Source organism: Bos taurus, chromosome 1, assembly GCF_002263795.3.
Source record: "Bos taurus isolate L1 Dominette 01449 registration number 42190680 breed Hereford chromosome 1, ARS-UCD2.0, whole genome shotgun sequence".
Taxonomy (NCBI): domain Eukaryota; kingdom Metazoa; phylum Chordata; class Mammalia; order Artiodactyla; family Bovidae; genus Bos; species Bos taurus.
In genome coordinates this window covers 57934610-57951000 of record NC_037328.1, presented here as the reverse complement: position 1 = coordinate 57951000, position 16391 = coordinate 57934610, and the positions used below count along the sequence as shown (strand labels likewise).

The window sequence follows — 16391 nt, the reverse complement described above, 5'->3', positions numbered from 1 at the left end:
CCACCCAGTGAAACATGCTGGCAAGTTGCCACCGTCCAGGCAGGCGAAAGCCAGGCCTGATTACCCAGCCCGCGCCTCTGGAACAGAAGCCTACAGAACACAAGGCACCTGACTGTGGGGCTTTCACCTGGCGCTGATGCGGTCGTCACGACGATGAGACCACCAACGCCGTCCAGGAAGAGCTGCAGGTGACTGCTTGGCAGGCCTGTGCAATGGAAGAGCCATTAGACTCTACCTCTTGGCTGTAACACAGCGGATTTTTATGTAACTTGTTCACTACAAAACATCTATTCATAATGACAGAAGTAAACAGTCATGAATTTCCATCACTCAATGGTCTCACTTGCAAAAGCAGGTACTGTGTTGACTGACTACATGACGAAATCCTCCTCACGTGAGCACAGGTGTGTAAAACAGTACACACTCCCGTCACACTTCTGTGGGATGATAGTCATCAGACTGAAAAGTGGGGGAGATGCTTTGTGAAGTAATTAAGAGCAACTTCTGCTTTCACAGAAAAGTAATAAACTCAGAACCCCCAAATTTTCCTCTCCAATTAACTGTGACCCACACCTAATAAACCTGCTGGGATTGTAATGTTAGGTAAGTTCAGGCTAGTAAACCCACTTGGCTGGGACTATTCTGGAAAAATATTGGCAGGCCAGGAAAAGTGAGGGAGTTGTCCCTTTAAGAGTCCAATTTCAGCCAGGCCTGGGCAAGGGAACCTCCAAGGTCGGCTGGTTCCACACACCCTCCTCCTCTTACCTGGAGCTCCCATCCTGTCTAAGCTACCTCTTAGCAGTCAAGGAGGGTCCTGGGCAAATGGAGAGCCCAGGAACTTATCTGTGTCCCTAAAATAAACATCTCCTCACTTCCTACTCTGGGAATGACTTTGGAACTAAGCAAAGCTACCCTAGACAGTAGAACAAAGGGCAAACAAAACTGAAAAGTGAAAAGATGAATTCAGGCACATGTTTCTGCTAAAATCTGCACATTCACAGCTAAAATCTGATGGGATGAGAAAGAAAAGACAATCATGTGTTTCTCCTTTGCCCCCTGAAAGCTATCAGTCACTGCTTTTAGAACATGGTCAAAGACTCACATTTCTGAGATTCTGTATTCAATGCAGAGATTCCAGTTTTTAACTTTACTAAAATTAAAAAAAAAAAAAACAACTCCGAACTTGAAATATCCTGTCTTGAGAATTCTTCAAAAAAAAAAAAAGAATTCTTCAGCCTATTATCCTCTGAGGAAAAGTACATTTGCAGGAAGGATGTTTCAGTCCTGCCAGCCCCACCTTGACTTCTAGGACAGCCTGAGATACTAGCTCTCCCCACTCGAGAAGCCTTGCTTCACGATCCAGCCCAAGAACTTTCACACTGGAGTCTGCATTGCTGTGCCTGCATGTCCCTTCCCTGCAGTCATGGAATTCTGGAAGGTGCGGGCTCTGGTATTAGTCCGGGCATTCAATAAAAAACGTGTTGAAAGGATGAAGGCTACAACCGACACACGAGTCATCACCCTCATCTTGTCCACTGCTGTGTCCAAACTCAGTTTGGAGGCGCAGAAGCGTTTCTTTGCCGTATTTTCTGCTGCTCAGCTCCTTTTAGATGATTTTTTAAAAAATTCAACCCATATTATGTACTTTCCTGTTATTAACCAGGAGAAGTAGTTGAGACTTTTCTCAACATTTTCTCTGGCAAGCAAGGTAAGTTGATTGTGAATCACTGGCTCTCATCTTTCTCCTGTGATTTCAAAACTCTTACTGCCCAATAACTCTGTCCCAAACATCAAAGACCTTCTTTGAAGATAAGGCCAAATTCTCCATTAGGAAAAGACAAACTATTTCCTAACTTAATTTTAGAAGATGGAATAAAGATGGAAGATGGAACGACATGGAATCCCTCTAGGTTTTGTGAGCTAAACACTGCCCGGTACACCAGACCAGAAGGCATTTGCTGTAATACCATTGGTAGATGCATGAACACAGGGCTTTCCTCATCCACACCCAAGCAGGACTTTTCCACAGCAGTGTGACTCCAAATCCATAGTAAATGGTTTACATCCAACAGGTTGAACAGAATTTGGCTCAGGAAAGGAGAGTCCACTTGGTCACCCGAGGGAAAAGAAGCTCTGACTACAAGAGTATCTGAGCTGAACCAACCTGTTTTGTCAAGATTCCACTGAAAACTGGACCCTTCCAATACTGAAAGATGAGAAACAGTTTATCCTCACGTGGCAACACAAACTATGAAAATATGACTGACCCAAGCAGCCAGACATATTAGACTGTGGGCAGAAAAGCTCACCTGCTTCTTCTATTTCATCGCTGATAGCCTCGGACAGTGTGAATGTTGACAAGCCTTCATGGGTCATGGGTTTCAGGAAGTTTGTTCTGCGCCTGAGGAAAAAGAAAGTGTCTCAAACAAAATAAACAAACACTTTGAAAGTATTTGCTTTTTATAAGGTGCATTGCTATAAACCAGACTAATTCCTTATTAATCCATTTTACAAATAAGAACACAGAGAAAAGGCAGTTTTTTCTAAATCATAGGCTTCCTTACATCTCCAGGTACCTGGCCCTTTGCTAGAAATGGAATAAACAATGGATGAAGAACAAGGATTACATTGAAAGCAGTCATTGATCTTACAAAACCATTACCGTTTTCACCAATATTTACCAAATATCTGTTAAGAACACACTATGAGCAGCCCTCATACAAAGTAAGGTGGGCTAACGGGGAAGGGGTTGGGGGTGGAAGGGCAGCAGGTGAGGAATGACCCCCACACACAGCAAAATCAAGGGTCATCTCACAGATGGGTCAGGCTGGAGTAGAAGGGTTCTATCAAGGTAATCATCATGAGACACAGCCACATGTGACAGGGCTAAGAAATTTAGATTGTAAACTTAGAGTGATGATTTGTTTATGGGACTGATGAAGGATGGGTGGTGGCGGGTGGTGGCAGGGGGTGGGCATGCAGGGGCATTGGGTAGACAGTGGGGAGTCCAGCCATATGTCAGCACAACTGTCCAGGGCATGCAGAAGCATGGTGGTAGCAGGAAAGGAAAAGACGGTGGGATGGAAGGATAAAGGGAAGGGCAGGAGAGACGGGCAAGCTTAGGGAGGAGCTGACAGTAGTGATGGAGACACAGGAATCGATCGGTTCGGTGGATGGAGTCAGCGTGAATAGAGTCCACAGCACAGCCAGGGCTCCCATCCAAGTTTCCTAATCCTCAGGGCAGTGCCACTTGAGATGGATCCTTTAAGCCTTACTTCCTGATTCCACCTCCCCTTCTCTACCCATTTCCAACCCTGAGGGCTCCAAGGAGGCTAGAGCCCAATTTATGAAGGCTTTTTGTAAACATGGATTTCTAGATTAAAAACAAACACCATCTTCCATCGCACCCTCCAGCCCCAAACATTTGATTCAGCCTCATAAATGAAAATATTACATGTAAAGGCTCCATGTGGGAGCACTTTCAGCATTTAGCTTGTTCCCAGCAATAGCAAAGGGGACATACCTGTTCTCTACGAGCCTTTGGTCAAAAGTATAGAGACACTTCAGGCCTGTCTGACTACAGAGTCTACACTTTTATTGCAGCTATGTGAAAAGTCTGTATGCACATGGATGAACAGAAACAGTTGTGTTATAGTACAGGCATATGAGTAATTTTAAAACACATTTTATTATTAGTAGATGCTTGTACAATAAATAAAAATGGGGGGGTAGTATTTTGGAGAACCATCCTTTGACTAAGAAAGCCTATTCAGGGACAAACAAGCTCCCAGTCTGGGTGGGGTCTGATATACTAGAAACGCCTGCTAAATGGCTTGCTGAATCAAAGCATGGAGATGACAAGAAGTTCCATATGTTAAAGTAAATACATTTTAAAAACTGTAATGAATCACTTGCATTTCTCTCCCTCCCCAATTCCCATTCCTACGCCCACCTTATTTTCCTAGATAGCAAGGAGGCTTGGAATTTGGAGGAAAGAAAGCAAACTCCCAATGTACAATATCTCCTGGTGCCAGGTTAATACTTTCTTACTCAGAGGTCAGAAAATACTGGAAGCAATTATCTGGTACACTTGGATCCTCTTCAGCTTCTTCCCACTTGGTTAAAAGATACAGAAGAAAAAACTCTTATTTCTTAACCATCCTGGGGACTTTGTCAAAAGCTGAACTCAGATCCCCAGGGTCCCATGGAAGACTATGACCACCAGGTTCACGTCTTACCATCCCAGCTTATACCCTGGGGATCCCTGGCAAAGTCCACTGAATTATTCCACGAGTAAAATCTCTTACTCCTTCTTAGGGTATGGAAACCACAGGTAAGCTGCTGAAGAGAACTAGAAGCCCAAACATTTGAAAGAGCATTTCAAAGAAAGGAAAATTTCTGGACCCATTTGGAGGAGGGTAAAGAATATAAATTACCCTCTTAACACAAGTTGACCAACCAATCAACAGCTAAGCAGGGTGCTCTCTGTTCCCCCCTTTCCCATCCCAGCTGTGGTCAAGGAACCAACTATCCTGGCTTCTATCAACTTCCTCTCCCCAGTAAAGCCAACGCTGTGGCTTGGGCGATTTCTCCTGAGAAAATGTGTCTTGTAATGTTACTCTTCTGAGATCTCTTAACAGAGGATGAACAAGACAGTGTCTCAACCCTCAGCTTTTATAGGTGTAGACGGCTTCCAGCTTTTTAAAGAGCCAAGCTCTGAGCAATAAGTGTGGGCAGGAAATGTCAGCAAAGCAGCAACTCCTACTTCTTTCATTTTCCATACACTCACTCAAACACTCATGCCGCAGGAAAACCGTAACTCCAGTGCTGTTCCCCCACCTCCCCCCATCTCCGTCCCAGGGACCCCAAGGTGCTTCAGGATTACCATGGAAACCTTCTGGGTTTCAATTATGAAACCATTAAAAAGTACCAATTATAAGACCTCAGAAACGTTCCTGGGAAACCTGTTACACACCTCAAAATGGTCAAACTCTTGCCTCAGATTCACTTTGAGTTCAGAAAACAGGTCACAGATGTTTGGGAGCCTGAGCCCCCACCTTAGTCCAAGGAGACTGTTTCATGCTGCCCTTGAGAAAATGAAGACTGATTTATTGGCTATATCCAAAGGGATGACAAACCATGACAGGGCAAGGCTGCCTGCAGGCCCAATTGTGGAATAAATCAGAAATGTGTGTGCATTCAAGAATTTTGAAAATTTCATTCATTCACCGGCCAATGTTCGCCAAGTTCTGGGTAACAAAGATCTAGGTGATGAATGTGAGCTGGGTACAGGGCACCTGGAGGTGGCACAAGGGCCTGAAACCAAAACATACTTTTCACTCAGTTCATTCAAAGAGGTAACTCCGGGTCAAAAACTTATTGGAACCCATCTGAGCTTGCTGAGAAGGGATGGGGGAGCGGCAGAATACCCCACCACACCCAGAAAGTGCCTGTTTAGGATTGCTGGTGTGTGGTTTGGGTATTCTTAGCTCTACTGCCACATCTCTGGAGGCACACAACCTTCCAAGCAACCCTGCCACTGTAACCCCATCCCCAAAACAAAACCAAGCAAACAAATCCCCAGGGCTCCTTAATCTCCTCCAGTTCTCTCCCCACCCCCCAACCCCCAATTCTCCTACCATCTGGAAGAGCAAACGAACACTGGCATCCTGAAAGTTAAGCAGAGCCTTCAAAAATCCAGGAGAAAATTCTTCTTGGGTTTCCTGCCCTTCCCCACAGCCCCTTCCCACTTGTTCCAAGGCATCATTTCCCCACCTCTCACAGTTACACAAACAAACCCCCGCAAGAGCACAACCCCAGGAGGACGTTGTACTAGAAAACACACATACACACACACACACATTTGACCGCACGCTGCTCCAAGCCCACAGACACCTCTGAACACCCCCACTTCAGCCTCACCCCTTCCACCTTTCCAGCGGGGTATGTTTTCCTGGCGCTGTTTTACTCCCAGTCCGTTCAGTCTATCTAAAAAAAAAAAAATTTTTTTTTAAACGCCAAGACGGTAAACTCCGACCCCACTAAGAGGCCAAAGGGGCGTGCGATAGTTTTGTGTATTTGCAGGCTTCATGTGGGCTTCTCCCCACGGCCCTGCTGCGCTCTGAGCCTGGAACTGGTGTCAACCTTCGGGGGAAGTTTGGGAGGCTGTCCCGGCCCTTCTCCCACAAGGGAAGCTTCCGGGAATGATCAGCCAGACCGTGCCCGCAGGGAACGAGACGCAGCGCTCCCGGGCCCGGAGACGGCAGCCCGGCACCCCGCAGCCAGCCTGGGCCGCAGCCCCCCGCCGGAGCCCGCGGGCAGAGCGCTCGGACCGCTCCCGCCGCCGGCGCGTCCCCATCAGCCACCCGCCGGCGCTTCCTCGGCATCGCTCGGCCTGCGGCCGCCAACCCGCCCCCTCCCCTCCCCAAACCAACAAACACAACTTTTTATGAAAAGAAAACAAACTTCAGCGACGTGACTCACCTCTGGTGCAGCCGGCTCCTAGGAAGGGCGAGCCGGGGCCCGGGGGCCAGCGCCGTGGGCGCGGAGAGAGCCACACAGCCCGGGGCCGCAAGGACACACAACCCGCTCAGTGACACCCAGGGACACACAAAACAGGAGGACAGCCGCAGTGGGAGCAACAAAGGAGCCTCGGACGGAGAAGTTGCCGGCCGGAGACGGGGGGGCGCGTGCGGGCGCGTGTGGCTGCGGCGGGCGTGAGTGTGAGTGTGTGCGCGCGTGTGTGAGTGTACGCTCGCGGCAGCTGACACGGGCGGGCCGGAGCTCAGGGTCCCCGCGGCAGGGAGCTGCGGCCGCGGCGGTGGCAGCAGGAGGACAAGGCAGGGAACGCCGCGCCCTGCGCACCCCGTCCCTCCATATGGAAGAAGCTTTTTTGGATGACTGAACTCGCAAACAATTCCTTCTTTTGCTTCTCCTGCCTAGGAGCCTCCCATTACCGCGCGCGGGGGAGGGGGAGCAGAGGAGGCGGGGAGGAGGGGAGGAGCAAAGTGGAGCCAAGAAAGTCTTGGAAAGGAAGCTCAAAGAAAAAAAGTCTCCCCAAACTCACTTTTTCTCCTAATACTCATTTTCTTTCTGTTGCGCCTGAATCCCGTGCTTTCCCCCAACTTCTCTTTCTTTCCCATGCCAAAAGCAAAGTCTTCTAACTTTCTCCCACACCCACGGCTCCGCTGAACCCCCACTTTCTCTTTAGCTTCACCTCAGACCCTAGCTCGCCTACACTATCCTCTCCCCTCGCCTGTCTCTTCTCCCCAGGTCTTTTTATGATACCCATCCCCGCCCTTCTTAATGGTCTCCTTCATTCTGCAAACAAACGATTGCATAAATCATTAAAAGTAGACTTTGTTATTAAATGCTCCCCTACCCTCTACCCCTAAATGGGGCAGCAGCTGTCAAGAAAATTATAAGGAAACCGAAGCCCCAGTGCTACCTCCCTTGACCTACCCGGTGGGTCGGGGGAGAGAGAGTTTGCTGCGTCCTCGGTTTACAGCGCCCTGCCCTGCCCTCCATTCATCATCCCAGGGTGGAAGCTTGAGGAAAAGGATGAGAGAGCTGAGGTCAGGGAGGGGGAGCGGCTGCAGAGGAGTTGGTTACCTCCTTGTGTGCGTGTGTTAAGCCCTCCCTTTAGTGTTGGGCAGATAACACTCAGAGTATCAGCTCTCAAACTTGAGCTACATCAGAACCCCCTGTAGGCTTATTGAAACCTTGCTGAGCCCTGCAGTATTTCTGAGGTGGCAGGGTCTGGGGTGGGCCCAAGAATTTGCACTTCTATTAAGTTCTCAGGTGATGCTGATGCTGTGGGTCCTGGGCCACATTTTAAAAACGACTTTTGCAGGGTATTGAGGAGTAAAATATGCTTTGAGTTGGGGCAAATGGGGTCTTCTTAATCTGTAAGGGATGGAACAGAGATCGTGAAGGGTCATCCAGTTCATACCCTTACACTGCAGTTAGAGGAAACCGAAACCCAGAGGGGTTAAGGCAGACATTTGTTCAAAGTGAACCTGGAGTTTGTGCCAAGGTGGGAAGAAAGCTGTTCTGAAAGTTGGTCAGGCAGGCCTCGAGTGGGGCAAATGAAAGTGCTGCAGCCTGTGTGGCAGGAGCACTGCCCCCCCCCCCCCCCCCCCGCCAGGCAGGGGTCACCGTGTGACTCTGAGACAGTCACCCGACCTTTCTGACTTTGGTTTTGTCCTCTTTAGTTTCTCATCTGCAAAAATTCACTTTACATTGAATATATGATTTTAATTGAACCTGAATCAAAAAGGGTTTAAAAGGGTAACATAAATATCTTTTAATCAATACATTGTACTATCTTTTTTTCTCATGCTTTTGGAAATTCAGGCATGAGCCAGTTTCTTTATTGATGTATCTGGTATGTTCAGCCCCATGTGCCTGGATTCTTGGGTCTGTCCCCAGGGGAAAGTGGATAAGGGGGATGATCCATTTTCAACAAGGTGAAAAAGACTATGAACTCCTTCTTTGAACTATGTACCTGTATTCTTCCCTCTCCTTTCTTCTCCAGTTCCCCACCCTCCCCACCTAATCACCATTCTCCCCCTAATATTCTCCAAGACATATTTTTGTCTCCACTCAATAACCATACTAGCTTCTACCTTATCCTCTTCTGCTGCTGCTGCTGCTGTTAAGTCGCTTTAGTCGTGTCCGATTCTGTGCGACCCCATAGACGGTAGCCCACTAGGCTCCCCAGTCCCTGGGATTCTCCAGGCAAGAACACTGGAGTGGGTTGTCATTTCCTTCTCCAAGGCATGAAAGTGAAAAGTGAAAGGGAAGTCGCTCAGTCGTGCCCGACTCTTAGCGACCCCATGGACTGCAGCCTACCAGGCTCCTCCGTCCATGGGATTTTCCAGGCAAGAGTACTGGAGTGGGGTGCCATTGCCTTCTACATTATCCTCTTCTAGGGTTCAGGATTACAAAGCTTGGGGGCCATCCTGGGCCATTCTCCAAGGAAATGGGCCAGCCAGCCTTCCACTGCAGTGAAAGCACTCTGTCTCCCCAGAGCCTCAAGCAGAGTACTGAGTTGTCTGCTTTTCAAAGATGACTCCAAGTACAACTCCTACTGACAAGTGAGATACCAACGCATGGAACTCTTACACTGATTCTTCCATATTTCTTCATATACTATTCAAAATGTCTCTTACCCCTTCCCATTGTCTTCTTCTGAAGACTTTCTCCTAGGACTCTTGATTCTCTCCATTCTGGCCTTTGGGTATCCCCTGAACTCTGAGTCAACCACTCAGAGCACAACAGAAAATAAAGAAGCTTGAAGTCCTTACCAAAATTATTTAACCAAGAGAAAGACCCATGGCCTGTACTTCTCTCCATCCCAGACAGCTCATGCAGCTGCTCCTCTTTCCCATAGAGTTCAGACAGAATGCAGATCACACCCTAACTGAGTAGGCTTAATTCTGCAGGGGCACTAAGCACACTGTTGGCACCTCACATGTGTTTATTATTTTTATGGCTCTTTGTATTAACATAATTGTGTTTATTATTATTATTCCCGTAAGAAACTCTCTCTCTCCCTTTGCCTGGAGCAAGTTCCTTGCCTAATTCTCCCCTCCCCACTCTATCAGTTTCCTTATCCCTGCCCTCCCTACTCCACTCTAACCCCCTTCCCACCCCCTACCCCCAACCATCTCAAGACAGAGTGTGGGCTTGCGATCAGGTGCTCTCTGCTACTCTTGATTTTGTTCGTGGTGATTTCCCTCTGGCATTTTACTCCTTGGGGGATTCCTGGGCCTTAATCAAGGAGGAAGAATTAAGTGAGGAAGTGATCATCATTTTGGGGGTGGGCAGGCAGAGGCTGTAGGTCACCATTTAAGATCACTATATAAGTCACCATATCACTAAGTGTGCAGAGTGAGCTGGAAGGAATCACAGTGAGTGACATTAAGAGAGGATGCTCCCTCCTTAGTGTATTGCAGGCTCTCCATTTGTATCATGAACGGAAAGAGCGCCTAGGTGGTGAAGGATATCTGGGAAGGATTGTGCTGAGAAAATTACTAACATGCAGGCAAAGAGAAGGATTTGATCATTTATCCTCTGTTTTAATATAAATCTGCTTTCCTGATTATAAAATGTGTTCACTGAAGAAAATTTAGAAAATACAGAACAGCACAAAGAAGGGAGAAAGTACCTTAATTCCACTACCCACAGGTAATACTGTAACAGGGTGTTTTTTCTACTCATTATTCTCTTGTTTTTGTCTTTCATCATACAAATCCATACTTCAATTTCGCTGAGTACATGATTCTAACTGATTATAACTGGAAGATGTTTAAAAGGGCAGTATAAATGGATACACAGTATAAGGGAATATTTCATGCAAGGATGGTCACAATAAAGGACAGAAACAGTAAGGATGTAAGAGAAGCAGAAGCAATTAAGAAGAGGTGGCAAGAATACACAGAAGAACGATACAAAAAAAAGTCTTAATGACATGATAACCACAATGGTGTGGTCACTCACCTAGAGGCAGACATCCTGGAGTGTGAAGTCAAGTGGGCCTTAGGAAGCATTACTATGAACAAAAAGCTAGTGGAGGTGATGTAATTCCAGCTGAGCTATTTAAAATCCTAAAATATGATGCAGTTAAAGTGTTGTACTCAATATGCCAGCAAATTTGGAAAACTCAGCAGTGGTCACAGGACTGGAAAACGTGTTTTTATTCCAATCCCCAAGAATGTTCAAATTACCAAACAAGTAGACACATTTTGCATGTTAGCAAGGTAATGCTCAAAATCCTTCAAGTTAGGCTTCAGCAGTACGTGAACCAAGAACTTCCAGATGTACAAGCTGGGTTTAGAAAAGGCAGAGGAACCAGAGATTAAATTGTCAACATTTATTGGATCATAGAGAAAGCAAAGGAATTCCAGAAAAACATCTACTTCTGCTTCATTGACTATGCTAAAGCCTTTGACTTCGTGAATCACAGCAAGCTGTGGAAAATTCTTAAAGAGATGGGAATACCAGACCACCTTACCTGTCTCCTGAGAAGCCTGTATGCAGGTCAAGAAGCAACAGTTAGAACCTTACACGGAACAACTGACTGGTTCAAAATTGGGGAAGGAGTACAATAAGGTTGTATATTGTCACCCTGTTTATTTAACTTCTATGCCAAGTACATCATGCGAAATGCCAGGCTGGATGAACCACAAGCTGGAACCAAGATTTCCAGGAGAAATATCAATAACCTCAGATATGCAGATGATACCATTCTAATGGCAGAAAGTGAAGAGGAACTAAAGAGCCTCTTGATGAGGGTAAAAGAAGAGAATGAAAAAGCTGGCTTAAAATTCAACATTCAAAAAACAAAGATCATGGCATCCAGTGCCATCACTTCATGGCAAATAGAATAGGAAAAATTGGAAGCCGTGATAGATTTTATTTTCTTGGGCTCCAAAATCACTACAGACAGTGACTGCAGCCATGAAATTTAAAGACGCTTGTTCCTTGGAAGAAGAGCTATGACAAACCTAGACAGCGTATTAAAAAGCAAAGACATCACTTTGCTGACAAAGGTCCATATAGTAAAATCTATGGTTTTTCCAGTAGTCATGTATGAATGTGAGAGTTGAACCATAAAGAAGACTGAGCACCAATGAATTGATGCTTTTGAATTGTGGTGCTAGAGAAGACTCCTGAGAGTCCCTTGGACAGCAAGGAGATCAGACTAGTCAATCCTAAAGGAAATCAACCCTGAATATTCATTGGAAGGACTGATGCTGAAGCTCTAATATTTTAGCCACCTGATACAAAGAGTCAACTCATTGGAAAAGACCCTGATGCTGGGAAAGGCAAAAGGAGAAGAGGATGGCAGAGGATGAGATGGTTAGATAGCATCACTGACTCAATGGACATAAATGTGAGCAAACTCTGGGAGACAGGGAAGGACAGGGAAGCCTGGCATGCTACAGTCCACAGGCTTGCAAAGAGTTGGACATGACCGAATGACTAAACAACAACAATAAATTTATACCTTTATTTAGTATATTGTGTTCTTTTCTTATGCTTTGGTAATTTAGGGGTCAGTTTCTTCACTATACATTTGGTACTTTCATATTTTGTAAAACCATGTTTACTATATACACAAGTTGTGATCCTCCTTTTCAAACTTAACATTCAAATGTGATTATTTTTCCCAAGTCATTAAATCATCTCCAAAGTTCAACTTAAATATCTGTGTGCCATTCAAAGAGAGGTTACTTATTCAACCATCCTCCTAATGTCATATTTTTAGGTTATTTCTATTTTTATTATGATCATGCACCACAGCTGAATAAACATCTTATTATAAATCTTCATTAATAATTCTGATTATTAAAGGTGAATTTCTATGAGTAGAAATTTTGGACCGACAGAACATTTTAAAGGCTTTTGGTTGGTATTGCAAAACACTCCTCTCTTGACTCCAATATATATTTTCATCTCTCAGATTTCCACAACAATGAGATCATCAAATACGAGGCTCCAAGTGGAGAGTTGATTGAATTATCCAGTTTGGATGACTGTACAGACTAGATAAAGAAAACAATTGCCAAATATTCAGTACAGTGGAGACAGTGCTCAAGTGGGAAGAGTAAAACAATAATTTCTTACTATGTGAGCTCAATTATATTTATGATCTTATTTAATCTTACCAATAACTCTCAAAGAAATAAGCTAACATTTACTGAGCACTTACCTCTCACAGCCTCTGTTCTGGATTCTGTGTGTACATATGATCCTGAATCCCCACAGCAACCCTTTCCTGCAGGTTTGATTATCTCTATTTTACAGATATGGAAGAAACTCAAATAACTTGCCTAAGATCCCTACCAACTGAGTACTAGTACTAATTCCAAAACTTGGGATTTTTGAAGTGCAACATATGGTTTCCCTGCAACTGTTTCATGAATTAATTACAGACTTCTTAGTGGAGTAAGAAAGGTGTATCAAGAAAATGATTGAATTTTGTCAAGTCGTTAAGGAATCTTTTGTGGGCTACCAAATGACTGTTTTTTTTTTTTTTTTTAAGGACACCCAAATGCATTCAAAGAGCTAAGGTGACTTACCAACTGCAATTAATAGAAGAGTCCAAGGACTGAATACCTTAAGAGAATCCAGTTCTGATGTATGAGTTAACATATCTAGATTAAAGGCTAGATATTATAATTCACAATACTGACAGTAATTAGAAAATTGGCTTTTGTATACATTCCTATTCCCAAAGCTAATGTTTGTATAAAGACTTTTATCTTGATTAGAGGTACTAGAAATAAAATATTTGTGCATCTTACTTCCTAATTTCAAATTCTAGCTGTTGAATATATGAAGTTTTATTTATTCAGGCAATTTCTCAAAACATTTTCAAAATATGTATAAAACTTAATTCATTAATCTATTATAGGAAAATTAGGGAATTCCCTGGGTCCAGTGGTTAGGACTCTGTGCTTCCACTGCAGAGGAACTAAGATCCCACAAGCCACATGGCACAGCCAAAAAGAAAAAAAAAAGGCAAATTAGCCCTCATTTGCTCTTTAGTAGGCCATTAATAGTTATCTGAGTTGGCCTACCTCTCCATGCTGGTTATCACAGGGGCTGCCAGAGGAGGAATGTGCCCAGTTGCTCCAATATATTTGATGACTGAATGAAGAATGATGAATAAAAGTAAAAGATTGACCTCTGCAACAATTAGTAAACAACTCAAGACAGCATATAATTAAACCCTAAATTGCATGGTTGAGGCAGAATTACAGGTGAGCCTGGTACAATGCCATTTATTCCCTATTCAAGTTGAGCTGGCTGGGACTGACTCGTCTCATCCAGCACTGCCAACTCAGGTGTTCCTACTGGCCATGTGTTCTTTAAGGAATCATTTTTCAGATGTCCTTGAGGCTGCCTGCAGACCAGGGTACTATAAGGGGAGGATGACATAAAAAAGCAAGATTGTGGGATCAGTCTGGATTTGGATCCAGTCTTCAGCTGAGTCTGGATACTCTAAATCCCGCTTTCTTCATCTGTGAAAATTCAAAATAACATATATGAAGTCTCTTAGTATATGACTCTTTGTGGGTCATCTGGTACAAGAATACTAGTTGTTTACAGCTAGCACGTCTTCTGATTGGTCAGTTCTAATGACTTGACCATTGTCTTACATATTTATTTAATGTAATCCTTGGTGGGTGCTCTATAAGTGGTGATTATTTTGATAAAATTTTGAGTCAGAGGTAAAACTTCTGCTGCTGCTGCTGCTAAGTCGATTCAGTAGTGTCCAACTTTTAGCGACCCCATGGACTGCAGCCCACCAGGCTCCTCTGTCCATGGGATTTTCCAGGCAAGAGTACTGGAGTGGGTTGCCATTGCCTTCTCCAAGAGGTAAAGCTAGGGCAGAGAAATGGAGTAATCCAGGGCCATTTCTATGATCCATGCTGCATGCTTGATTTTGCACACTCCTTAAATCTCAAACAAATGGAATCTGTCTATTGACCCAGAGTTTTAAGAGACTACATTTTTCCAAGATGTAAGATCCTCTGATAGAAGCACAGTCCCCAGTTAGTCCCACGTGAAACCCCTCTCTTAGTCAACTCTGTCTGTCCCTTCTTCCCCATCCCCTTCACATGTTAGGCTGAGAAATTTGGATCCTGGAGCTGCCCAGACTCCAGCTGTTTGATATTGTGAGGCTGATGGCAGCAGAGGGCAGGGGGCAACAGGCTCCAGATGAAAGCAAAAATTCAAACAGAACGAGACCTCAGAGATTTGATACCAAACTCAGTGGGTAACAGCCTCTGTTAAATTTGTTCAGTCGGCCATTTAAGAGGGAAGGAGTTTCTCACACATCCTGGAAGGGGTATTTAGTGATGAGATGCTTCCAAAGAAGGGAATCAGTATTTCAGGGACTAAGCAGAGCGGAATCAAATGTCAAAGCTGCCAGAGCAAGCTTAGAGACAGGTAGTGTGCTGGCTTGTTTTGCTCCCGGTATATTATTTTCTTGCTCTTTCATGAGTTACTAGGGAGTTACTAGGAGTTTTGGTCACAGCAACAGAACACCCAGCTGTGCCCCACCTTAACTCCACCCTACCCTGCTTCTTTGGGTTTTGGGGAGTAGCCCTCAGGGCAGAGGCCATGACAAAGAAAGGGGAGTTGACAGGAAGACAGAGCTATTGCGCTGGTGGTGCTCTCCAACTCAGATTCAGAACCCAGTTTCATCTTCTTTGCCCTCTATTTGTTGGATTCTTCAACTGGAAAATGGAATCATTTGAGACTTGGTGGGCCATTTGAGAAGCATCTTGCCTGTGATAAGAAAGGACTAGGAAAATGAATTACACAACCCACTGATTTCCTCATTCTTTAAAAAAAAAAAAAAACAGAAATCTTTTTCTTATTTATCCAGGGGAGGTGAAGATGGGATCAGTCATGTTGCCTTATTTAAAGCTTTTTAGCATCTCCAAGCTCCCTTGGTACAAGGGGGACAAGTGCTCCCTGCTCTGGTCCAGCCCACCTTTCCAGCCTGGCTCCCCAGTGGCCCATCTGCCTGTATCTTGTGCTCCAGCATCTCTTTGCCCTTCCTCAGAGTACCACACTTTCTCATGCTTCCCAGCCTGCCCAATTTCTGTCTTCTTTGCCTTAAACCTGTTCTTCTCTTCTATACTCACCCTCTTCCTCTTTAAGATTTCCCTCTAACATAACATCAGTTCAGTTCAGTCGCTCAGTTGTGTCTGACTCTTTGTGACCCCATGGACTGCAGCACGCCAGGCCTCCCTGTCCATCACTAACTCCGGAGTTTACTCAAACTCATGTCCATTGAGTCGGTGATGCCATCCAACCATCTCATCCTCTGTAGTCCCCTTCTCTTCCTGCCTTCAATCTTTCCCAGCATCAGGGTCTTTTCAAATGAGTCAGTTCTTTGCATCAGGTGGCCAAAGTATCGGAGTTTCAGCTTCAGCATCAGTCCTTCCAATGAATATTCAGGACTGATTTCTAATATCACTTCCTCTAGAAAACTTGCTTGAACCTCTCCTCTCCAATTCCAGTTGTCCTGCATGGATCCCTCTTCTTACCTTTATTACAGCATCTATCATGAGCACTTCTCCGCTTGACTGGAATATCTTCAAGCACAAAGGCAATCCCTGTTTCATCTTTGTACTCCCAGAGCTTAGCTTGATACTTGGCACAAAGTGAATGCCCAATATAGAAATACTTGAATGAAGAATTAATAAAATTAAGTATCTCCGTCATAGAAGCTGAAGCCTAATGGATCTATGTAATCTAGAATGTTGAAAGGATTCTAATAACTGGTACTTCACCTGAGGAGAAATCATAGTTATAAAACCAAAATCCAGGCTCTTAACTAAAGCACATAAAGACTGATTTGTCTT

The 16391-nt window shown here is 44.8% G+C and overlaps 1 protein-coding gene across 2 annotated transcripts in view; it reads right to left on the bottom strand.

The window, feature by feature from the left end:
- GTPBP8 (GTP binding protein 8 (putative)) overlaps nt 1-16391 on the bottom strand; it is a 276317-nt gene that overhangs the window by 33301 nt on the left and 226625 nt on the right. Inside the window, exons 6-7 of one of the 2 annotated variants that reach the window (XM_059884669.1) lie at nt 2310-2401; nt 128-205 (exon numbers count right to left, since the gene is read on the bottom strand). In XM_059884669.1, the coding sequence (XP_059740652.1) occupies nt 128-205; nt 2310-2401 (170 nt within the window). The remainder of the gene's footprint in view (nt 1-127; nt 206-2309; nt 2402-16391) is intronic. The other variant, XM_059884673.1, reaches the window with a different exon arrangement.